This window comes from Vanrija albida (assembly GCF_041260175.1).
Source record: "Vanrija albida strain AlHP1 chromosome Unknown contig_5, whole genome shotgun sequence".
NCBI classification, from domain to species: Eukaryota; Fungi; Basidiomycota; class Tremellomycetes; order Trichosporonales; family Trichosporonaceae; genus Vanrija; species Vanrija albida.
In genome coordinates this window covers 1,255,254-1,272,235 of record NW_027191424.1, presented here as the reverse complement: position 1 = coordinate 1,272,235, position 16,982 = coordinate 1,255,254, and the positions used below count along the sequence as shown (strand labels likewise).

Here is a 16,982-nt window from a genome sequence, read left to right as displayed (position 1 = left end):
CACCATGACCATCGACAGCAAGCCAGAGTACATTGTCTCGGTCGACGTCGGCACCACGTCCACCCGCGCCATCGCGTTCGACGCGACGGCCGCCGTCGTCGCCACCCACCAGATCGAGTACGACCAGCTCTACCCCCAGCCGGGGTGGCACGAGCAGCGCCCCGCCGACCTGATCGGTACCGTGCACCTGTGTCTCGACGGCGTCGCCGCCGCCCTCGCTGCAAAGGGCATCGGCCTCGACCAGGTCCCCGGCATCGGCATCACCAACCAGCGCGAGACGACGTGCGTCTGGAGCAGGAGCACCGGCCTGCCGCTGTACAATGGTGAGTTGGGGCGTCGGGGGGGGTGTCGGCGCGGGCTCACGCAACAGCCATCGCGTGGCCGGATACCCGTAACACCGGCACGGTGCACGAGCTCGCCAGCCGCTCGCCCCTGGGCACCGAGGCGCTCAAGGCCAAGACTGGGTGGGTGGGGTGTGAGAACAGCGCTGACGGCTAGGCTGCCACTGTCGACGTACTTTAGCGGGACCAAGGTCAAGTGGCTGCTCGACAACGTGCCAGAGGTTAGGACGGCACACGACACGGACGACCTCATGTTCGGCACGGTCGAGACGTGGATCCTGTGGAACCTCACCGGCGGCGTCCACGGCGGGCTGCACCTCACCGACGTGACGAATGCGTCGCGCACCATGCTCATGGACCTGCGCACGACGGCATGGGACCCCGAGTGCCTCGCGTTCTTTGGCGTGCGCGAGGCGGCGCTGCCTCGGATCGTGTCCAACGCCGAGATCTACGGCAGCATCACGTCGGGCGCGTTTATAGGCAAGCCCGTGGCCGGCATGATTGGTGACCAGCAGGCGGCGCTCGTGGGCAACAAGTGCGTCGAGCAGGGGTCGGCAAAAAACACGTACGGTACCGGCGCGTTCATGCTCTTCAATACCGGCGACAGACCGGTGCCCTCGACGCACGGGCTGCTCACGACCCCGGCCTTCCGCGTAGCCGGCCAGACGGCGTACGCGCTCGAGGGCTCGATCGCGGTCGCTGGCTCGAGCATCAAGTGGCTGCGCGACCAGATGGAGATTATCTCGACCGCGAGCGACATTGACCCGCTGGCACGCAAGGTCGAGAACACGGGCGGGGTGTACTTTGTCCCGGCGTTCTCGGGCCTGTTCGCGCCGTACTGGGACGACTCGGCGGCGGGCACGCTGGTGGGTATGTCGGCGTACACGAACCGCGCGCACATTGCGCGTGCGACGCTCGAGGCGACGTGCTTCCAGACACGCGCGATTCTGCAGGCCATGGCCAAGGACTCGGGCCACAAGCTGTCGGTGCTACGGGTCGACGGCGGCATGACCAACTCGGACCTGTGCATGCAGCTCCAGGCAGATATCTTGGGTATTGACGTCGAGAGGCCCGTGATGCGCGAGTCGACGGCGCTCGGGTCGGCCATCTGCGCCGGCGTCGCGCTCAAGCGCTTTGGCTGGGACCTGGCGAGGCCCGAGACGCTGCGCGAGGTGAATGTGGCGGGGCGGGAGACGTTCCGACCGCAGAACGACGACGCGGACCGCGCGGCGCGGTGGCGGGGGTGGGAGCGGGCGGTCGAGCGGGCGATGCATTGGAAGGAGTAGTGCCCCGCCGGCGAGGCCGGGGCAGGTGTGCCGAGGCTCCTTGCCACCAGGCTCGCTGCCGAGAGCAGGGATCAATCATATCGGGACAGTAGCAGCATGCAGCGGTCACTTGGGCGGGCGGGGGCAGCGTGCCAGACACGCTGAGGACCAGCATCAGCACGACGAGGCCACCGGCACGGTGCTGTCCAGCTCGAGGCGTCGCTACATGACCAGGTCCAAGACGTAAACAAGCGCAAGCACAAGCACAAGCCGTCCCGCATCCCATATCCCGCTCCGCTCGCCATGCGACGTGCGGTGGACGCTACGGCATAGGTACTGTCGCGCGGCGGGAGTTGCGGGTCCGGAAGCGGCAGTGGTGTGGTCGTCGGCCCACCCATTGCGGCGGCGGCGCGGCGGCGGCGGCGGGGTCGAGCTATTCGCGGCGTGGTTCGGCGCATTCGTGCGGCGTACTGCGTGCATCTCACGCTCTCACACGAGCGTGTCTAGCCTATTCTTGCGCGCTGAAACCTTTTGTATTGTCCGCGCTCCGACCGTCCCGTCATCACAACTCACGCCACACCGGCCCATCCACTGCCTCAGGGCCAGGCACGTCTGTGGCAGGTGTCGAGCTTGCTGAACAGACAGACATGGATGCGGGGGCTGGTGTGTGCGGTGGGTGGATCGGAGCTGGTAGATATAGGCATGCATCGGGGGTGGTTGCACGAGCCACTCGCCCTCGTCCCCCGCTGGCCAGGATGCCCCGCCTCGCGCCGCTTGTGCTGCTGCTGCTCGTCGCGCACGCCGTGCTCGCAGCGACCGCGTCGGTGTCGGTGTCGGTGTCGGTGGACGGCCCCGCGCCCGGCCAACTCTGTGAGTCGAGCCCCGACCCCGCTGACCGCGACGCAGGTGGTGTCGCGCTGTCGTCGCCCCCGTTGTCCCCCGCCGCCCTCGCCCTCGCCCTAGGCCCAAGCAGCGAGCCAATACCCCCCCTCGCGCTCCTCGCCCGCCCCGCGCGGCGCCGCCCCCGCCCCCCACGACCCCGCCTCGCGCCCCCGCCCAAGAACCACGCAGAGGCCGCGACGCGCCGCCTCGTCGGCGCGCTGCTGGGCGCGTCGGCCGCGCTCCTGGCCGTGGTGAAGGAGGCGCACCGCGCGCCCAAGTGGCGCGGGGTGGCGTAGCGCAGTCGTCTTGTGTCGTCTGGGTTGTATGCATCGTGCATTGGGTTGCCCCAGAGTCGCGGCGATGCATGTCGCTGCCGCACGTCGTGTGGCTCGCCAGCCCGTCGGGCCGACTCAGGACGGCGGCCGCCACTGCCGCTTTCCGCGCCGCCAGTTGGGCCCGCCAGCCATCCGCGGCTGGCTTGCGGCGTCTCGGGTGGCAGTGGGCGGTTCTCCGTGGCACACTCGCAAGCCCCACTCCGTGCATATGGTATGGTACAATGCTGGCTGGGCAGCGGCCCCTCCGCCGGCCCTCCCCCTCTATATTGTCATCAACGCCATGAGCCTGAACTCTGTCCCGCCCTTCGGATCTGCCGTCTCCTTGAGCAGCTCGCACTTGAGCACGTACTTGCCCGGCTGGAGCCCGTCCCAGCGCTCCGACCGGCCGATATTGAACGGCTCGGTCCAGTGGCCCGGGATCTTCTTCCGGCTGCCGGGCACGCCGTCAATCTCGCACGCGAGCGTGCCGAGGCCAAACTCGAACGAGCGGAGAAAGTACAGGATCGCCGTGCCGCGCGTCGCTGAGAACTCGAACTCGATCGTCGACCCCGGCTCATCGGCGACGAGGTACTTCTTGTCCTTCCACTGCCATGCCCTCCAGCCCGTCTGGCGCGCGGGCGCGAGCGGATACTTGTCCGAGTTGGTCGCGATGCACGTCGGCTTGATGGGCGGCGCAGGGTGCTCGGGGTCCCACTTTGCCATGAGGAGGTTGGGGAACAGCGGGGCCGAGGGATACAGCTCGTCGACGGTCCACCCCGGCGTCGCCGCCTCGGCGCGGTCCATCTCGCACAGCTGCAGCTCGAGGTACGCGATCATCATGTCGGCGGATATCTCGTGCCCCTTGTCGCTAAAGTGCCGGATGTCGACGCCCTCGAGCGTCTCGGGGTTCGGGGCGGGAACGTCGTGCGTGAACCACTCGACGATGGGCTTCTTGTCGTGCGCCATGAGCGGGGCGAGCGCGTTGCGCACCGTCAGCGTCGGCACGTCGTAGAACTGGGCGACGCCGTGGTTGAGCTCGGCGCCCATGGCCATCATGTCGAACTTGAGCGCAAACGCACTGCCGTCAGCGAGTCCCACCGCCCGACCCACTTGAACACGAGCACGCCCGGCTGGCTCTCGGCCTCGAGCAGCTGGCGGATCAGCAGCTCAAAGTTGACGGCCGTGATGGTGTGGGGCGGGTCGTTGATGCCGAGCTCGACGACCACGAGGTCGGGGTCCTCCGGCACATGCAGCTGGCTGCACATGGAGAAGTAATCCGCGCCTGGCGGTCAGCTCGCCCCACCCTCGCACCCACCTCGAGCCGGCTGCGCGCCGTTGACCCAGACGTTGGCGTCCGGCACGCGCCCAGGCGGGTCGAACACGCTGCCGCCCGGCGCGGGGAACGTGTCGTTGAGCCAGGCGAAGAGGCGGCCGTGCATATTCACAGGCGCGTACGCCTTTGGCTCGTCATACTTGAGCCCGTGGCCCATGGACACGGACCCGCCGATCGTCGCGATGCTGAACGGGCGGCCCGAGCGCATGCGCGCCAGCGCGCGCCGCAGCCGGTGGTTGGTGCCAGCGTACGACACGAGGCGGGCCATGGCGTCGGGGCTGTGGTGAGCAGCGGAGGGGGGAGGGGAGCTTACCCATACTCGGAGCACATGCGCGCGCCGACCGGGCCGGCGGTGCAGATCGAGCACTGGGGGGGCGGAGGGGGTGGTGATGGCGGTGCCAGGGCGAGGCCGCCGGCGCTGCGCGCGACCGGGAGCCAGAGGTCGGCGCCGCCGTCGTGCCGCAGCAGCATGACGGTCACGGCTGCCGCGTAGAGGGCGACGCCGAGGCGGAGGAGGGTGCGGCGGCGGTCGAGCATCGCGCGGCGGGGTGGGACGGGGCTAGTGTGGCGAGCTGGGGCCGCTCATTCACCGGACGGCGGGGACGACGGCGGACGCGACGGTGAAGATGACAACAAGGAGGCATGTGCATTTGCATGTGGTGATGGAGGCGCTGGCTGGGTGGAGTGGGTGCATGGGTCGCCGTGGGCGCAGCGCAGTGCAGCGCAGTGCAGCGCGTCGCTGCGTGGCGAGCCAGACTTGAGGCGACAAAAGGATCTGCCAGGACTCTTTTTTTGTGGCGCAACAGGGTGGTGGCGACAGGCGCACAGTCGTCGTCGTCGCCGCCGGCGCATTCACTTGGAGCAGCCGCCGCCACATCAAGCTAGGCGGCCATTGTCCTGCCCCTAATCGACCTAATCACCACGCCAATACCCTAAATGACCCCTCTAACCCCCGAATACAAATGCACCAGTAGAGCTTGTTTGCCGCAACCCATGGTGTTGCTGCGCGTCTACTGGCTGCGCGCCACTCCCGCTTCACCCAATCCAGTCAGCTTCCCCGCATCCCCCCCCCTCCCCCCATGCAGCACAATCAACATGAACAGTTTCATTTCTCGTGAGGGTGTCGGTCGTCTAGAATCCGAGCTGCCAAAGGCTACAAGGTATTGAGGGTGCAGGGTGCAAAGGGTGCTCAAAGGGTGTTCGGTGTATAAAGAGCAGCGCCACGGCCAAGTTTGGATTCGCCGTGGCTGGAGCTGGCATGTGCGTGCCTGGCTGGCCCTGATACAAGGTCAGCTTGCTGCCGTGATAACAACCATCGGGACCCACCTTAGAGAGCGAGGGCGGCGGCGACACCGGCGAACATGAGCGAGACCGAGACAGTCACGGCGTTGTTGGCCGACGAACCCTGCGAGGTCGAAGCAGACGCCGAGGCAGAGGTCGACGAGCGGGCCGACGACGAGGCAGCCTTGGACGACGCGCCCGACGCGCCCGACGCGGCGCTGGCGCCGGCAGACGAGGCGTGCGAAGCGCCAGCCGCCGCGCCAGAGGAAGCAGCCGAGGCACCACCAGCGGCACCCGAGGCGGCTGTGGGCGTCAGCGATGTGCTCAGTGTGGCGAGTGCATGTGGCGAGTGCACGAGCACGAGTTACTCACCGGCACCAGCACCAGACGAGACGGCAGAGGAAGCGCCAATAGCGGGGGTGCTAGCAGCGCCGGCACCGCCAGCACCGCCAGAGCCACCGACACCGCCAGCGCCGGCAGAGGGGCCGGTGCCGTCCTCGCCGTCGCTGCCGGGGAGGCCGTCCTCGCCATCAGAGGTGCCGCCGGCGCCGGCAGAGGGAGTGGCCTCGGCGCCAGCGGCACCGCCGTCCTCGGCACCCGAGGCGTCGGCCGAGACGGCGGCGCCAGAGGGGTCAGCCTCCGGGTCGGGGGCGGCCGACGACTGGGCGAGGGCGATGGGGAGGAGGAGGGTGATGAGGGCCTTGGTGACGAGCATTGTGGTTGTTTTGGGTGGGGAACAGGAAGTGGTGAATAGAAAGGAAGAGGAAGAGATGCGAGGAAGGATGGGCACGTTTGGAGGGGTTTATAAGGTGTGAGGGGGAGGGTGTGACGGGCAGGCAGACTGACGCGTCGATGGTCGGTCTGGTCGTGAGGGAAGGCGAGGAAGGTGTTGGTGTTGGTCGTGGTGGTGTTGCGCGTAAGAATAGAAACTTGGCAGACTTGCCCCTGTTTCCGATGCACCTGGCACAGTTTCCCACCAGCGCGACAAGGCAACGCACGCACGCACGCCAGACACGGCGACAAGGGGGGAGGGGGGGGGGGGGGCCGGGGGACGACGGCGGGGGGGGGGTCATGTTTGGCCGCAGCAGGCGGCGTACCGCGGCATGACCGACCGACCGACCGACGGGCGCGACGGGGTGCGGACCGTGGGTCGGGTCGCGTGCCTTCTCGTCCTTCCCCTCCTCCTCCTCCTTCCCCCTCCCAACCGATCGACTCTTGTTTTTGCCTGACGACAAGCTGTGCGCCGTAGTGCGACACTGCAACTGCGTCCAACTGCGCGTCCAACTGCGCCGCCAACGAGCAAGCGACATTGAGTCAGCGATGACGGGTGGCGACGGCGACAGCGACCGCGGCGACGACGACACACGACTGACGCACCCTAAAACGCGCGATGGGCCATTGGCGCGACCAGGGACAATGCAAAACAAGGACTCTGTCACAGCTGCGACAGTGACAAGTGCGCGACGCCAAATGACATCACATGCGCAGCGGCAAGTCTGCTGCCTCGAACAACCCCCCCAGTTCCATTCTTGGGCACGCAACCGCCCTCGTGACTGCACATGTGTCGACCCCGTTCGTGTCAGCGACCTGAACTAGACCTCGACGACGTCAAGAGCGTCACGACGACACCGCCTTTATTGGAGCTACCAATTCAACAGAGCTGCGAAGCAGGCACAAGTGTGGCACGGCACGGCAAGACACGGCGCGACACGACACGAGCAGACGCGACGTCACGGTGGAGGTGGTGGTCGCACAGCGCGTCTCACCCTCACCCTCACGCACGCGACAAGTCAAGCTTTGCATACTGCATTAACCCGGAGCAAACCTGATACTGCGACGGCACGGATTCGACACGCCCGACGACGCGGCGCCTCACCGCGCTTAGAACGCGGCGGCGCCGACGGCCGCGATGATGGCCGCGGCGACGCTCACGCCCGCGACCTTGCCGGCCGAGCTGGGCTTGGACGTGGCCGACGCAGAGGCCGACGCAGAGGCTCCGGACGCCGACGCGCTCGCCGAGCCAGAGGGCTTGTTGGTACCGGTCTGCGGGGCGGCGGCAGCGAGGACGTTGAAGCCACCCGAGGTCGCGAGGTTGTCTTGGGTGAGCACGCTGCTGGCTGACGCTCTACTCACTGATCGAGTTGCCGACGGGCGTGAGGAAGACATAGTAGTTGCTGCCGGGCTTGGCGCCGGACGCGATGAGCTTCTCGTTGGCGTTGAAGCTGGCAGTGTTGGCGGGGACTGGGGTCAGCTGGGTCAGCCCCCACACCCACGGTTAGAGGCGAGGAGGTAATTCTTGCCGCCGGGGAGGAGGTCGGGCGTCTCGTTGGCGAGATACAGGTCGACGGCCTGGTTGATGGGCGTCCATGTGACGGGGTTGGGCTGGCCGATCTGCCCTGGGAGTGTGAGCGCGGACGAGGAGGCGACTTACAGAACTGGTTGAAGGTGGGCGCCGTGAACTGGACCGTGCCGATGACCGACGTGGTGCTGGGCACAGGGGGCTCGCTGACCGTGGCGGCGGACGGGGCGACCGAGACTGCAGAGGACGACGCGACCGCGGCGGCCGAGCTCGACTCGGCGACGGCACTCTCGGAGACGGCGGCGTCGGACGAGGCGGCCTGGCGCTGGAAGAGGGGGCCGGCGGCCACGAGCGGGAGGAGAAGGACAGTGGCGAGCATTGTAATGAGCGTGTGTGTGGGTGTGAGCGTGAGGTGCGTGAGTTTCGAGCGATGAGCAGAGAGTGAAAGAGATGGGAGACATGGTGCAGGCAGCGAGCTGAGCGCGCTCGTTGCCTGCGCTTGGGACGGGGGCGGGGTGGGGGGACAGAAGCGCGTCTTTCGTGCTCGCCGGCACGGATGGCGGCGAGGTGGGCGAGCCAGCGTCCAGAAAGAGACGCCACATGACCTGAACTTGGGCTTGGCTCTTGGCGCGGCAGGCAGCGAGGCGCGACGCGCCGTGGGGCGAGCCGCGGCGTGCGGCGCGACTGCATCTGCGACCAGTGGGTGCGGGATGGAGCAGTTGGATGACCAGTGCATCGCAGCGCAGCGCAGCGCACGGCGCGCCGGCGCCGAGGGGGCCTTGGAGCGCACAGAGCCGCCATCGCGCTCGGTGCGTCCGTCTCGGGTGCATCACGTGGGTGTGGGCCGTGACGCTGTGGCACATGCATGTGGCGACGCGCTTGCTGCTGGCCAGCCCTATGCATGCGCCGGGCGCCGTCGCCGTCGCTGTTCGGTATCTTTGGCGGGATGAGCTTCGGGCCCCGCTAGGCTGTTGATGCCCGCGTACCTCGTTGCCGGACAAGGCCGACTGGCGGGTATATCAACCCGGGGGTCAACATTGCCTAGCCCTCACCCACCCCAAGCACCATGTCCACCTCGTTCCAAGGCAAAGTCGCGATCGTAACGGTGCGTAGTCACCCCGCCAGCGCTGACGCCAGGGCGGCGCGAGCGGCATCGGCCTCGCCACGGTCAAGGTACGACCTCCCCCGCCCGCCGAGCTGACGCCCAGGCGCTCCTCGGCGCCGGCGCGAACGTGACCCTCGTCGACGTGAACGACGCGTCGATCGAGGCGGCGCTCGCGTCCTTCGGCAGCGACACGGAGCGCGTCCTCGTCGTAAAGGGGGACACGAGCCGCGAAGCGACGAGCGAGCAGGCGACGACCGAGACGCTGGGCAAGTGGGGCCGGCTCGACGCGGCCGTGCTGGCCGCGGGCATCGCGCACTCCCCCTCCCCGCTCCACGAGACAAAGGAGGAGGACTGGGATCGCGTGATGGGCGTCAACGCCAAGGGCGGTGCGTTGTCCGCCTGGGTGCGCTGACGTAGTGTTCTTCGGGCTCAAGCACGCGCTCGCGGGGTTCCTCGCCTCGCCGTCCAAGGGCGCGGGGTGCGCCGTCGTCGCCATCTCGTCGGTCGCGGGGCTGGAGGGTGGGCGAGCCGCTTGACTGGAGGAAGCTGACCACAGGCCTGCCGTACATCGCCGCGTACTCGGCCTCCAAGTTTGCCGTGCGCGGCCTCGTGGCCAACGCCGCGGCGGAGTACGGGCCCAAGGGGATCCGCGTGAACGCGATTTGCCCGGGGTGTGAGTGCGCGAGGGGGGGGGGAAGTACTGGACAGGATCGCTCACGCCCGCAGACATCGAAACCCCGCTCACCGCCTCCGCCTCGGCCATGGGCATGGAGGAGGCCGCAAAGGCAAAGTCGAGCCTCAAGCGCAACGGCAAGCCCGACGAGGTGGCGGCCGCGGCGCTGTACCTCCTCAGCCCGGCGGCGTCGTTTGTGACGGGCACGAGCATGCGCGTGGACGGCGGGGTGGCGAGGTTCCTGTAGACGGGTGTGCGGCGAGCGGAGCGAGCCGCGGGGGGGGAGGCGGCCCGCCGCACCGCCAGGAGTTGCCACGCCGCGTTGTAGTCAAAGGGATGCAGCAGTCAAAGTCAGTGCCAAGCCGCATGCATGCAGCGCGCTCTGGCGGCCCGCATGCATGCAGCATCGCGCTGGTGGAAACTGGCCCGGTGTCGCCAGCGGGCCCATCCCCGCAGTGGCGGCAACTGGTCCACGCCGCCGCCACTGCGGAAGGCCCGAGTGCGAAGTGACATCACATGGTCGCACTACTTCAACACCACTCTCCCCACCACCCACCCCCACCACCAACCCACCATGCCCACCCCGCCCCTCACGCCCAAGGCAGCGTACCCCGCCTCGGCGCCGTTCGACAGCCAGACACTCAAGGTGTCGGACCTGCACACGGTGTAGTGAGCTGACTCCGACGACGCAACCGCTCACGCGCAGCTTCTGGCAAGCGGGCAACCCGAACGGCAAGCCTGGTGCGTGCGGCGTGCTGGTACTCGCTGACCCCAGTCGTCTTCCTGTAGGCCGAGTGGGAGAAGAGGAGGACTGACGCCCAGCCACGGCGGGCCAGGCGGCGGCACCGGCCCAGACGACACGATCTACTTCGACCCGAAAGTGTACCGCATCGTGCTGATCGACCAGCGCGGCGCGGGGCGGAGCGAGCCGTGAGTGTGCGCCGAGCCGGCGAGGCGGCAGCTGCGAGATCGATCACGATAGCTCACGCCGCCAGCACCGCCGAGCTGCGCGAAAACACCACCTGGGACCTCGTGGCCGACATTGAGCGCGTGCGCGAGAAGCTCGGCATTGCAAAGTGGCTCGTGTTTGGCGGATCTTGGTGCGTGCGGCGTGCTGAGACGCGCTCACACCCAGGGGATCCACCCTCTCCCTCGCGTACGCCCAGACACACCCCGACCGCACGGCCGCGCTCGTGCTCCGCGGCATCTTCCTGCTCCGCAAGTCGGAGCTGCAGTGGTTCTACCAGGACGGGGCTAGTCGTGAGTGGGGGGGGAGGCGACGGGTGGTGGGGACGTCGGCGTCGGCACTGCCGATCGTCGCGTGTGACCTGCCGTGGCCGCCTCGCCTCGCTTCGCTCGCCGCTCGCCGCTGACACTCCTAGACATCTGGCCCGAGGCCTTCGAGCCCTACCACGACCACATCGCGCCCGCCGCCCGCTCCGACCTCATCTCGGCCTACTACAAGCTGCTGACGTCCGACGACAATGCGACCTCGCTCGCCGCCGCCAACGCGTGGGCAACGTGGGAGGAGAGCACGAGCAAGCTGTACCAGGACCCGGTCATGGTCGCGCGCGCGACCAACGACCCCAAGTGGTCGCGGGCGTTTGCGCGCATCGAGTGCCACTACTTTGTCAACAACGGCTTCTTCCCCGACGGCCACCTCATCAGCCAGGCCCAGCTCGACAAGGTGTGAGTGGGGTGGGGCGGGCGGGGCTGACGTAGCACAGCCGCCACATTCCGATCATTGTCGTGCAGGGGCGCTACGACTGTGTCTGCCCGGTGAGTGGGGTGGGAGAGCGCGGCGTGGGCGGGGGTGGGAGTGCACTGGAGTTGGCGCCGAGCGGGTGTGTCGCTGGCCTGACGCTGGCCTGTCGCTGGGGCTATCTCCGCCCCCGCCGCTCAAGCCGCTCGCTACGCTCGCTGTCCTTGCTGCCCCAACTAACCCCCCAGGCCCGCTCCGCATACGACCTCAAGAAGGCGTGGGGCGACGCGCTGCGCCTGTACATTGTCGACGACGCGGGCCACTCTGCGCACGAGGCGGGCATCACCAAGCTGCTCGTGGCTGCGACCGACGAGTTTGGCGGAAGCGTGCAGTGGTAGGTGGGCGTGAGTACATAGTAAAGATGCATGGCAGCACTGCTCGTGGCCGTGGGTGCGGTGCTGCAGGAGCAAGAGGCGTGCAATCTCCCTTGAGGCGTCGCCGTGACCTGCGCTAGCAATGTGCGTCGACGAGAATAACAATGGGTCGGGCCGACGCCGAGCGCGCCGTGCAGCCGTGGGCGCGTGCGCACCGTGCGTTGCTGTGCACCGTGCGCACCGTGCACCCATGGGCCCATGCACCGACTCGTCGCCACTGGCCACATTGTCCACCTGGCCACCTGGGGGGCATAAAGACCGACCTTGGCTCGCTGCCTTTGCCCACCCACCCTCCACCACCATGAGCGAGACTGTCAAGACGTCGTCCAAGACGTCCAACTGGTTCGGCAAGGCCAAGTCGACCGAGGTGCGCGAGGTGACCAACGCGCAGGGGCGCGTCAAGGTGACGTGAGTGGGGGCTGGGGCACGGCTGACGCGCAGGACGGTGACCGAGCAGCCGCGGGTGGGTTGGCGGGGCGCTCCCCGCACCGAGCACTGACAGCGGCGGCAGGGCGGCGCAGCGACCGTCACGACGACCGAGGAGGTGACGCGCGACGGGGTGACCACGACGAACGTGTACGCTCGGGGGCTGGGGTTAGCTGACCGACACGCAGGACCGTGACCGAGCAGCCTCGAGTGGGTGGGGTGCAACCTTCATCGCTGACAGGCTAGACGACACAGCCCATGGCCGTCAGCGCTGCCGAGGCCGGCGTCGTCGAGCCGCCTCCGCCCGCACACACCACCGCCCTCACCGTCGACCTCTGCTGCTGCGGGTTCAGCTGCGGCAACCCGACGTCGGCGTACGTCCTGTGCTTTGGGTTCAGTATCGGGCGGCCGTGCGGCGTGCAGTGTTGTGTGCCGATTTACTGTTAGCCCGAGCCGAGCCGTGGCGAGGCCGCGCCGGTGGTGCGAGCAGCGACGGCGAATGCTCTGCGAGTGCTCGGCTTGGCGTTTTGGGGCAGGCGACCAGTTGACGACGGGGACGCGACGGAGCAAGGGGAGCGTGGGAGCGCCGTCGCGACGATTATGCATAGGCTGCGTCGCGCCGTTGTTGTTGATGCCGCCGATGCAGTGTCCCGCTGCCGGCGATAGCGTCCCGCTGCTATCGCTCATGACGCCAAGCGGTGCGTTGCTTTTCCTGCGTGCTTGTCCGCAGCGACTCGAGTCATGTTGCGTCGGTGAGTGCGCCGGAATGCAGAGACTCGTGGCCGCCCACCCACGCGCGCGCCCTGACCCACAACGGTGACATCGCCGAAAAGGCACCCCCCCCCCCTCTGCCAGGGGCCAAGTCCAGAACAGTCGCCGGACCCGCGACGACTCACCCGGCTGACTGGGCTCGACGCCAGCCCAGCCAACCGCCCCCCCAATGGCCACTCTGACTCACCTCGCAGCCGCTGACTACCAACTCGACCGCGCCTGCTCTACTCGTCGCTCCATCACTCCCCCTCGCCATCACCGACGCCGTTGCATCGCGACACGCGCATCGCGCACGCCCACGCCCACGCCCACGCCCGCGCATCCATCCCCCCCGCGCCGCCACCCACCACCAGCCGATCCACCGGCCGGGTTACGGCCCCGTCCCGACCCAGGCCCGGGCTTTGCCCCCCCCCCCCCCGACCCCCCGACATGCTGCACCAAGTCCGCGCGCCGAGCCCGTTCGACGCCGCCTCGCTCCCGCCCCGCGGGTCGAGCATCGCCGCCGCGGTCGCAGCTGCAGCAGCGACCGCCACCGGCGTAAGCGTAAAGCGCTCGTCGTCCGTGCCCCGCCTCGCGCCGGCCCCGGCCACCCCGCAGCCCCGCACCGCGTCCCATCCCCCCGTCGGCGCCGCCGCCGGCGCGTCAAGAAACGACCTCTTCAACACGTCCTGGGGCGACACGCCGACGCCCCCGCCCCCGCCCCGCCTCGACGTCTCCCTCCCCTCGCGCCGCAGCCGTACCCCGCCCCCGCCCGTCGTCGTCGACCACATCCCGCTGGCGGTGTCCCCCGCCAGCCTGCCCACGTCCCCGGGCTATCTCTCGGCGCCGAGCCCGACGTCGCCACTCCGCCCCGCGACGACGACCCCCGCCCCGGCGTCCAAGACGTCGAGCTTCTTCGCGTCCGCAGCGGCCGATACCCCGCCGCCCGCGCCGAAACTCGCCCCACCGGGTCTCGGGCTCGGCCCGGCGCCGACTCCGTCCCCGCTCTCGCTGAGCCGCGCGAGCTCCCTCCGCGCAAGGACACTGCCGAGCCTCCCGTCCCCGCCCCCGCCGCCCGATGACGCAGCCGCAGACGACGCGCTCTCCCCGCTCCACCAGAGCCCGAGCCTGCCCAGCACCTCGGGCTCGGCAGCATGGCAGCCGCCCCGCCCGCCAAACGCAGACGACATCCAGCTCAGGCTGTACCCCGAGCCGGCGTACCTCCTCGGCGAGGGGCGCTACGCGCGGGCGTACCTCGGCGCGTACAAGCGTGTTGGTCGGGGCGCGCCGGCTGCCGGTGGATGGACGCTCTGTGCCGCCAAGCGGCTGGCGGCGGACCGCGAGTCGCAGACCATGGGCCTGCGAGAAGCCTTCTTCCTCAACAGGCTCAAGGGCGAGCCACAGGGGCGCGCGACGAGCCCGCTGCGGGAACGTGTGCGTCAGCGTCACCAGACCACAAGAGGGAGGGTGTACGTCGTCAAGTTGATCGCTGTCAAGGAGGACGGCGGGGATGACGCGCCGGCGCGCGCGCATGTGAGGTCATCGAGCGACCTGGTCGACGGTGCGCCATGGACGCCATCCCGTGCCCTCCGGCATCGGAGTAGCACAATCTATGCCGATGGAAGGCAGAGCGTGGATCTCGAAGCGCCGCCTCCGCCCCCGCCAACGGCGAATGTCTCGCGGCTGGTGCTTGTCCTCGAGCACGCGCCCCTCGGGTCCCTCGACCGCATCCTGCGTACCAGTCCCGATCTGGTCGGCGCCGAGCTCTGGGGCCGCTGGGCGCGCGAGGCGGCAGAGGCCCTCGAGTGGGTCCACTCACGCGGCGTCGTCCACGCCGACGTCAAGCCGTCAAACTTGCTCCTGACCGACGACCTGCATCTCCGCCTGAGCGACTTTGGTTCTTCGTTGTTGATCCACCCGGCGCACCCGCCGACCGACGGCGTCGGGCTCGGCACGCTACCGTTCTCGCCGCCCGAGCTCGTCGACCCCGCGGCGCCATTCTCATTCCCCATCGACGTCTTCGCCCTCGGCGCCACGCTCTACCAGTGTATCACTGGCCGCGAGCCGTACCGCGGCTGCCGCGGCGTCGAGATGATCCACCACGTGCGGAATGGCGGCCTCTGGGACTGGGAGGAGCGCGAGCGGCTGTCCAGAGTCGGCGAGGAGGTCGTGCCCGGCACTGCTGCCGGCTCGCCGTATCCGTCGGCCTGGCGCGACGACAACGCGCCAATCGCCACTCCCGACGCCACGCTCGTGCGCCGCGGCGGCTCGCTGCGAGTCCCCGGCCCCAGCACTCGCCCAGGACCCCGCGGGTCCATCCTCCCCGCCGACCTGCTGTCGCCGTTCCACGTCTCGCCACCCAACGATGACAAGCCCGAGCGCCCGGCCATCCACCGCGTCGGGTCGGCCGAGTCGATCAAGGCGAGCGACGACCTCGCCGTCTCGCAGACGGGCGACTCGCCGGCCGGCGCAAAGCTCTGGGCGGCGTGGAAGCGCACAGGGTACGGCGCGGACCCGATCGAGCGCCTGCTGCGGGGCGACGACGAGCCCGACCCGGTCGCCATCGAGCCGCCGACGTCGCCCACGCCCGTGTCGCGCGCGTCGTCGCTTCGCAGCCCAACCGGCCCGGGCGTGACGCGCTCGTCGTCGCTTGCGTCGCGCTCAAACTCGCTCCGCTCGCGCCGCTCGCCCACGTCGCTGCGCTCGCCGACGAGCGCGCTCGACGCCCCAGTGGCCGCCGTGCCGCCACCCGACGCGGCGGCCTACGAGGACGGCGCACCGGCCATGTTCTTCCTCGGCGCGCCGGCGACCCGCGTGCCCGACGACGTGCGCGACGTGCTGCGCGCCATGCTCGACCCGGTGGCGAGCACGCGCCCGACGGCCGCAGAGGTGGTTGGTGCGTGGGACGAGCTGCGGGTGGGCGTTGCGAATGAGTAAGAGAGAGTTGCGAAGCAACCAACGAGCGAGCGTGCGACAAGTATGAGCGAGCGCCATCGGCATCGTCCTGTGTCTTGCGGCCCCGCCGCCCACCATCAAGCCCATCTACCTACCATGCCCAGTTCCGGTCCCCGGCTTCTCTTGCCCCATCTAATCCGTTGTCGTGATACATGTTGTATACAATAGTGCTACAGTAGATGCTACAGTGTTGTACGTGCGCCGCGCGAGGGCCGTTAGAAGCCGAAGATGTCGTCCATGGCATCGCGCTTCTTCTTGGTCTTGGTCTTGGTCTTGGTCTTGGCCTTGGCCGTTTTGGGTGCTCCGTCGGGGGTAGCGGCGGCCGGGGGCGTGTCGACGGCCTTGAGCTTCTTGGGCTTGGGTACGGCGTGAGGGTCGGCGGCGACAGGCGGCCTGACGCCGTCGACGACCTTCTTGGGCCGTGGCGAGTCGGCGGTGGCAGGCACCGCCTTGGGCCTCTTGGCCTCGACGGCGAGCGCCGGCCGCGGGGCCGGGGACGCCGACGCCGACGCGACCGCCGAGCCGGTGTCCTCGCGCAGCCGCTTCGGGCTGGCGACGGGGCGCTCGACGCGCTCGACGCGCTCGCCGAGCAGCTCGATGCCCTCGAGCTCTGGTAGCTCTGGCGGCGCGAGCTCCACGGCCGGCTTCTCCACCCCGAGGCCGAGCTCGTGGCCCTCCAGCCCGACGCTGCGGCCCAGGCCAACAGCCACGGCGTACAGCCGGGCATAGGACGCGAGGAGCACCGTCTGGAGGGGCATGAAGTGGTGCAGCTCGAGCATGCGGCGCGTCGCGCCGGCCGCCTTGACGAGGGCGGCCGTGAGCTGGGGGTCAGCGGCAGTAACATGCCGAGGCGACTCACGACCGGGACGAGGCTGCGGAGTGCGTCGCTGTCGTCTTGCGCGAGCGCGCCTCCCACGCGCCGCGCAAGCCGCACGACGCCGACCAGGCGCCGGAGGAAGAGCTGCGCGCGGTGCTGGGCGCGCGCGCGCTGCAGCAGCGTGGTGAGCACGGCCGTCTCGGTCCAGAAGTGGAAGCGCGTGCTGGGGTGCAGGCCGGGTATGGTAGACATGTGGGATATGGAGCGGGATGCGGTTGACAAGTTTTGGGTGATGTTCAGGGCGCGGGAGGCGGCTGGGCTGGGGGGGAGTGGGTGCGGCGGCTAGTGGCGAATGGTTGTGTCGGCGGCGTCGGCGAAAGACGCCGCAAGCGCTCGGCGTCGGCG

General features: G+C 69.1%; 9 protein-coding genes across 9 annotated transcripts; 5 read left to right on the top strand and 4 right to left on the bottom strand.

Moving 5' to 3' along the window:
- Positions 1–4: 4 nt before the first annotated feature.
- On the top strand, positions 5–1,627 carry GUT1_3 (Glycerol kinase; the record flags this gene model as incomplete). Its single annotated transcript, XM_069355056.1, has 3 exons — positions 5–323; positions 371–464; positions 499–1,627. 3 exons carry the CDS (start codon positions 5–7, stop codon positions 1,625–1,627), a joined length of 1,542 nt encoding a protein of 513 aa, XP_069207127.1.
- Positions 1,628–3,084: 1,457 nt separating this feature from the next.
- Q8F55_006598 (uncharacterized protein) lies at positions 3,085–4,672 on the bottom strand (the record flags this gene model as incomplete). The annotated part of the gene is made up of 4 exons (XM_069355055.1): positions 3,085–3,880; positions 3,913–4,084; positions 4,118–4,413; positions 4,449–4,672. The coding sequence occupies 4 exons, from the start codon at positions 4,670–4,672 to the stop codon at positions 3,085–3,087; spliced, it is 1,488 nt and encodes a 495-aa protein (XP_069207126.1).
- Positions 4,673–5,462: 790 nt separating this feature from the next.
- Positions 5,463–6,131, bottom strand: Q8F55_006597 (uncharacterized protein; the record flags this gene model as incomplete). The annotated part of the gene is made up of 2 exons (XM_069355054.1): positions 5,463–5,719; positions 5,789–6,131. The coding sequence occupies 2 exons, from the start codon at positions 6,129–6,131 to the stop codon at positions 5,463–5,465; spliced, it is 600 nt and encodes a 199-aa protein (XP_069207125.1).
- A 1,166-nt stretch (positions 6,132–7,297) lies between these two features.
- Positions 7,298–8,094, bottom strand: Q8F55_006596 (uncharacterized protein; the record flags this gene model as incomplete). The annotated part of the gene is made up of 4 exons (XM_069355053.1): positions 7,298–7,512; positions 7,550–7,657; positions 7,690–7,812; positions 7,848–8,094. The coding sequence occupies 4 exons, from the start codon at positions 8,092–8,094 to the stop codon at positions 7,298–7,300; spliced, it is 693 nt and encodes a 230-aa protein (XP_069207124.1).
- Positions 8,095–8,781: 687 nt separating this feature from the next.
- Q8F55_006595 (uncharacterized protein) lies at positions 8,782–9,740 on the top strand (the record flags this gene model as incomplete). Its single annotated transcript, XM_069355052.1, has 6 exons — positions 8,782–8,820; positions 8,853–8,888; positions 8,924–9,206; positions 9,238–9,339; positions 9,377–9,493; positions 9,547–9,740. 6 exons carry the CDS (start codon positions 8,782–8,784, stop codon positions 9,738–9,740), a joined length of 771 nt encoding a protein of 256 aa, XP_069207123.1.
- A 327-nt stretch (positions 9,741–10,067) lies between these two features.
- Q8F55_006594 (uncharacterized protein) lies at positions 10,068–11,593 on the top strand (the record flags this gene model as incomplete). Its single annotated transcript, XM_069355051.1, has 8 exons — positions 10,068–10,159; positions 10,200–10,238; positions 10,316–10,423; positions 10,489–10,593; positions 10,629–10,753; positions 10,876–11,182; positions 11,221–11,272; positions 11,444–11,593. The coding sequence occupies 8 exons, from the start codon at positions 10,068–10,070 to the stop codon at positions 11,591–11,593; spliced, it is 978 nt and encodes a 325-aa protein (XP_069207122.1).
- A 337-nt stretch (positions 11,594–11,930) lies between these two features.
- Positions 11,931–12,502, top strand: Q8F55_006593 (uncharacterized protein; the record flags this gene model as incomplete). Its single annotated transcript, XM_069355050.1, has 5 exons — positions 11,931–12,037; positions 12,071–12,092; positions 12,141–12,205; positions 12,244–12,265; positions 12,302–12,502. 5 exons carry the CDS (start codon positions 11,931–11,933, stop codon positions 12,500–12,502), a joined length of 417 nt encoding a protein of 138 aa, XP_069207121.1.
- A 753-nt stretch (positions 12,503–13,255) lies between these two features.
- Positions 13,256–15,742, top strand: Q8F55_006592 (uncharacterized protein; the record flags this gene model as incomplete). The annotated part of the gene is made up of 1 exon (XM_069355049.1): positions 13,256–15,742. One exon carries the CDS (start codon positions 13,256–13,258, stop codon positions 15,740–15,742), a length of 2,487 nt encoding a protein of 828 aa, XP_069207120.1.
- Positions 15,743–15,975: 233 nt separating this feature from the next.
- On the bottom strand, positions 15,976–16,829 carry Q8F55_006591 (uncharacterized protein; the record flags this gene model as incomplete). The annotated part of the gene is made up of 2 exons (XM_069355048.1): positions 15,976–16,581; positions 16,620–16,829. The coding sequence occupies 2 exons, from the start codon at positions 16,827–16,829 to the stop codon at positions 15,976–15,978; spliced, it is 816 nt and encodes a 271-aa protein (XP_069207119.1).
- Positions 16,830–16,982: the final 153 nt, after the last annotated feature.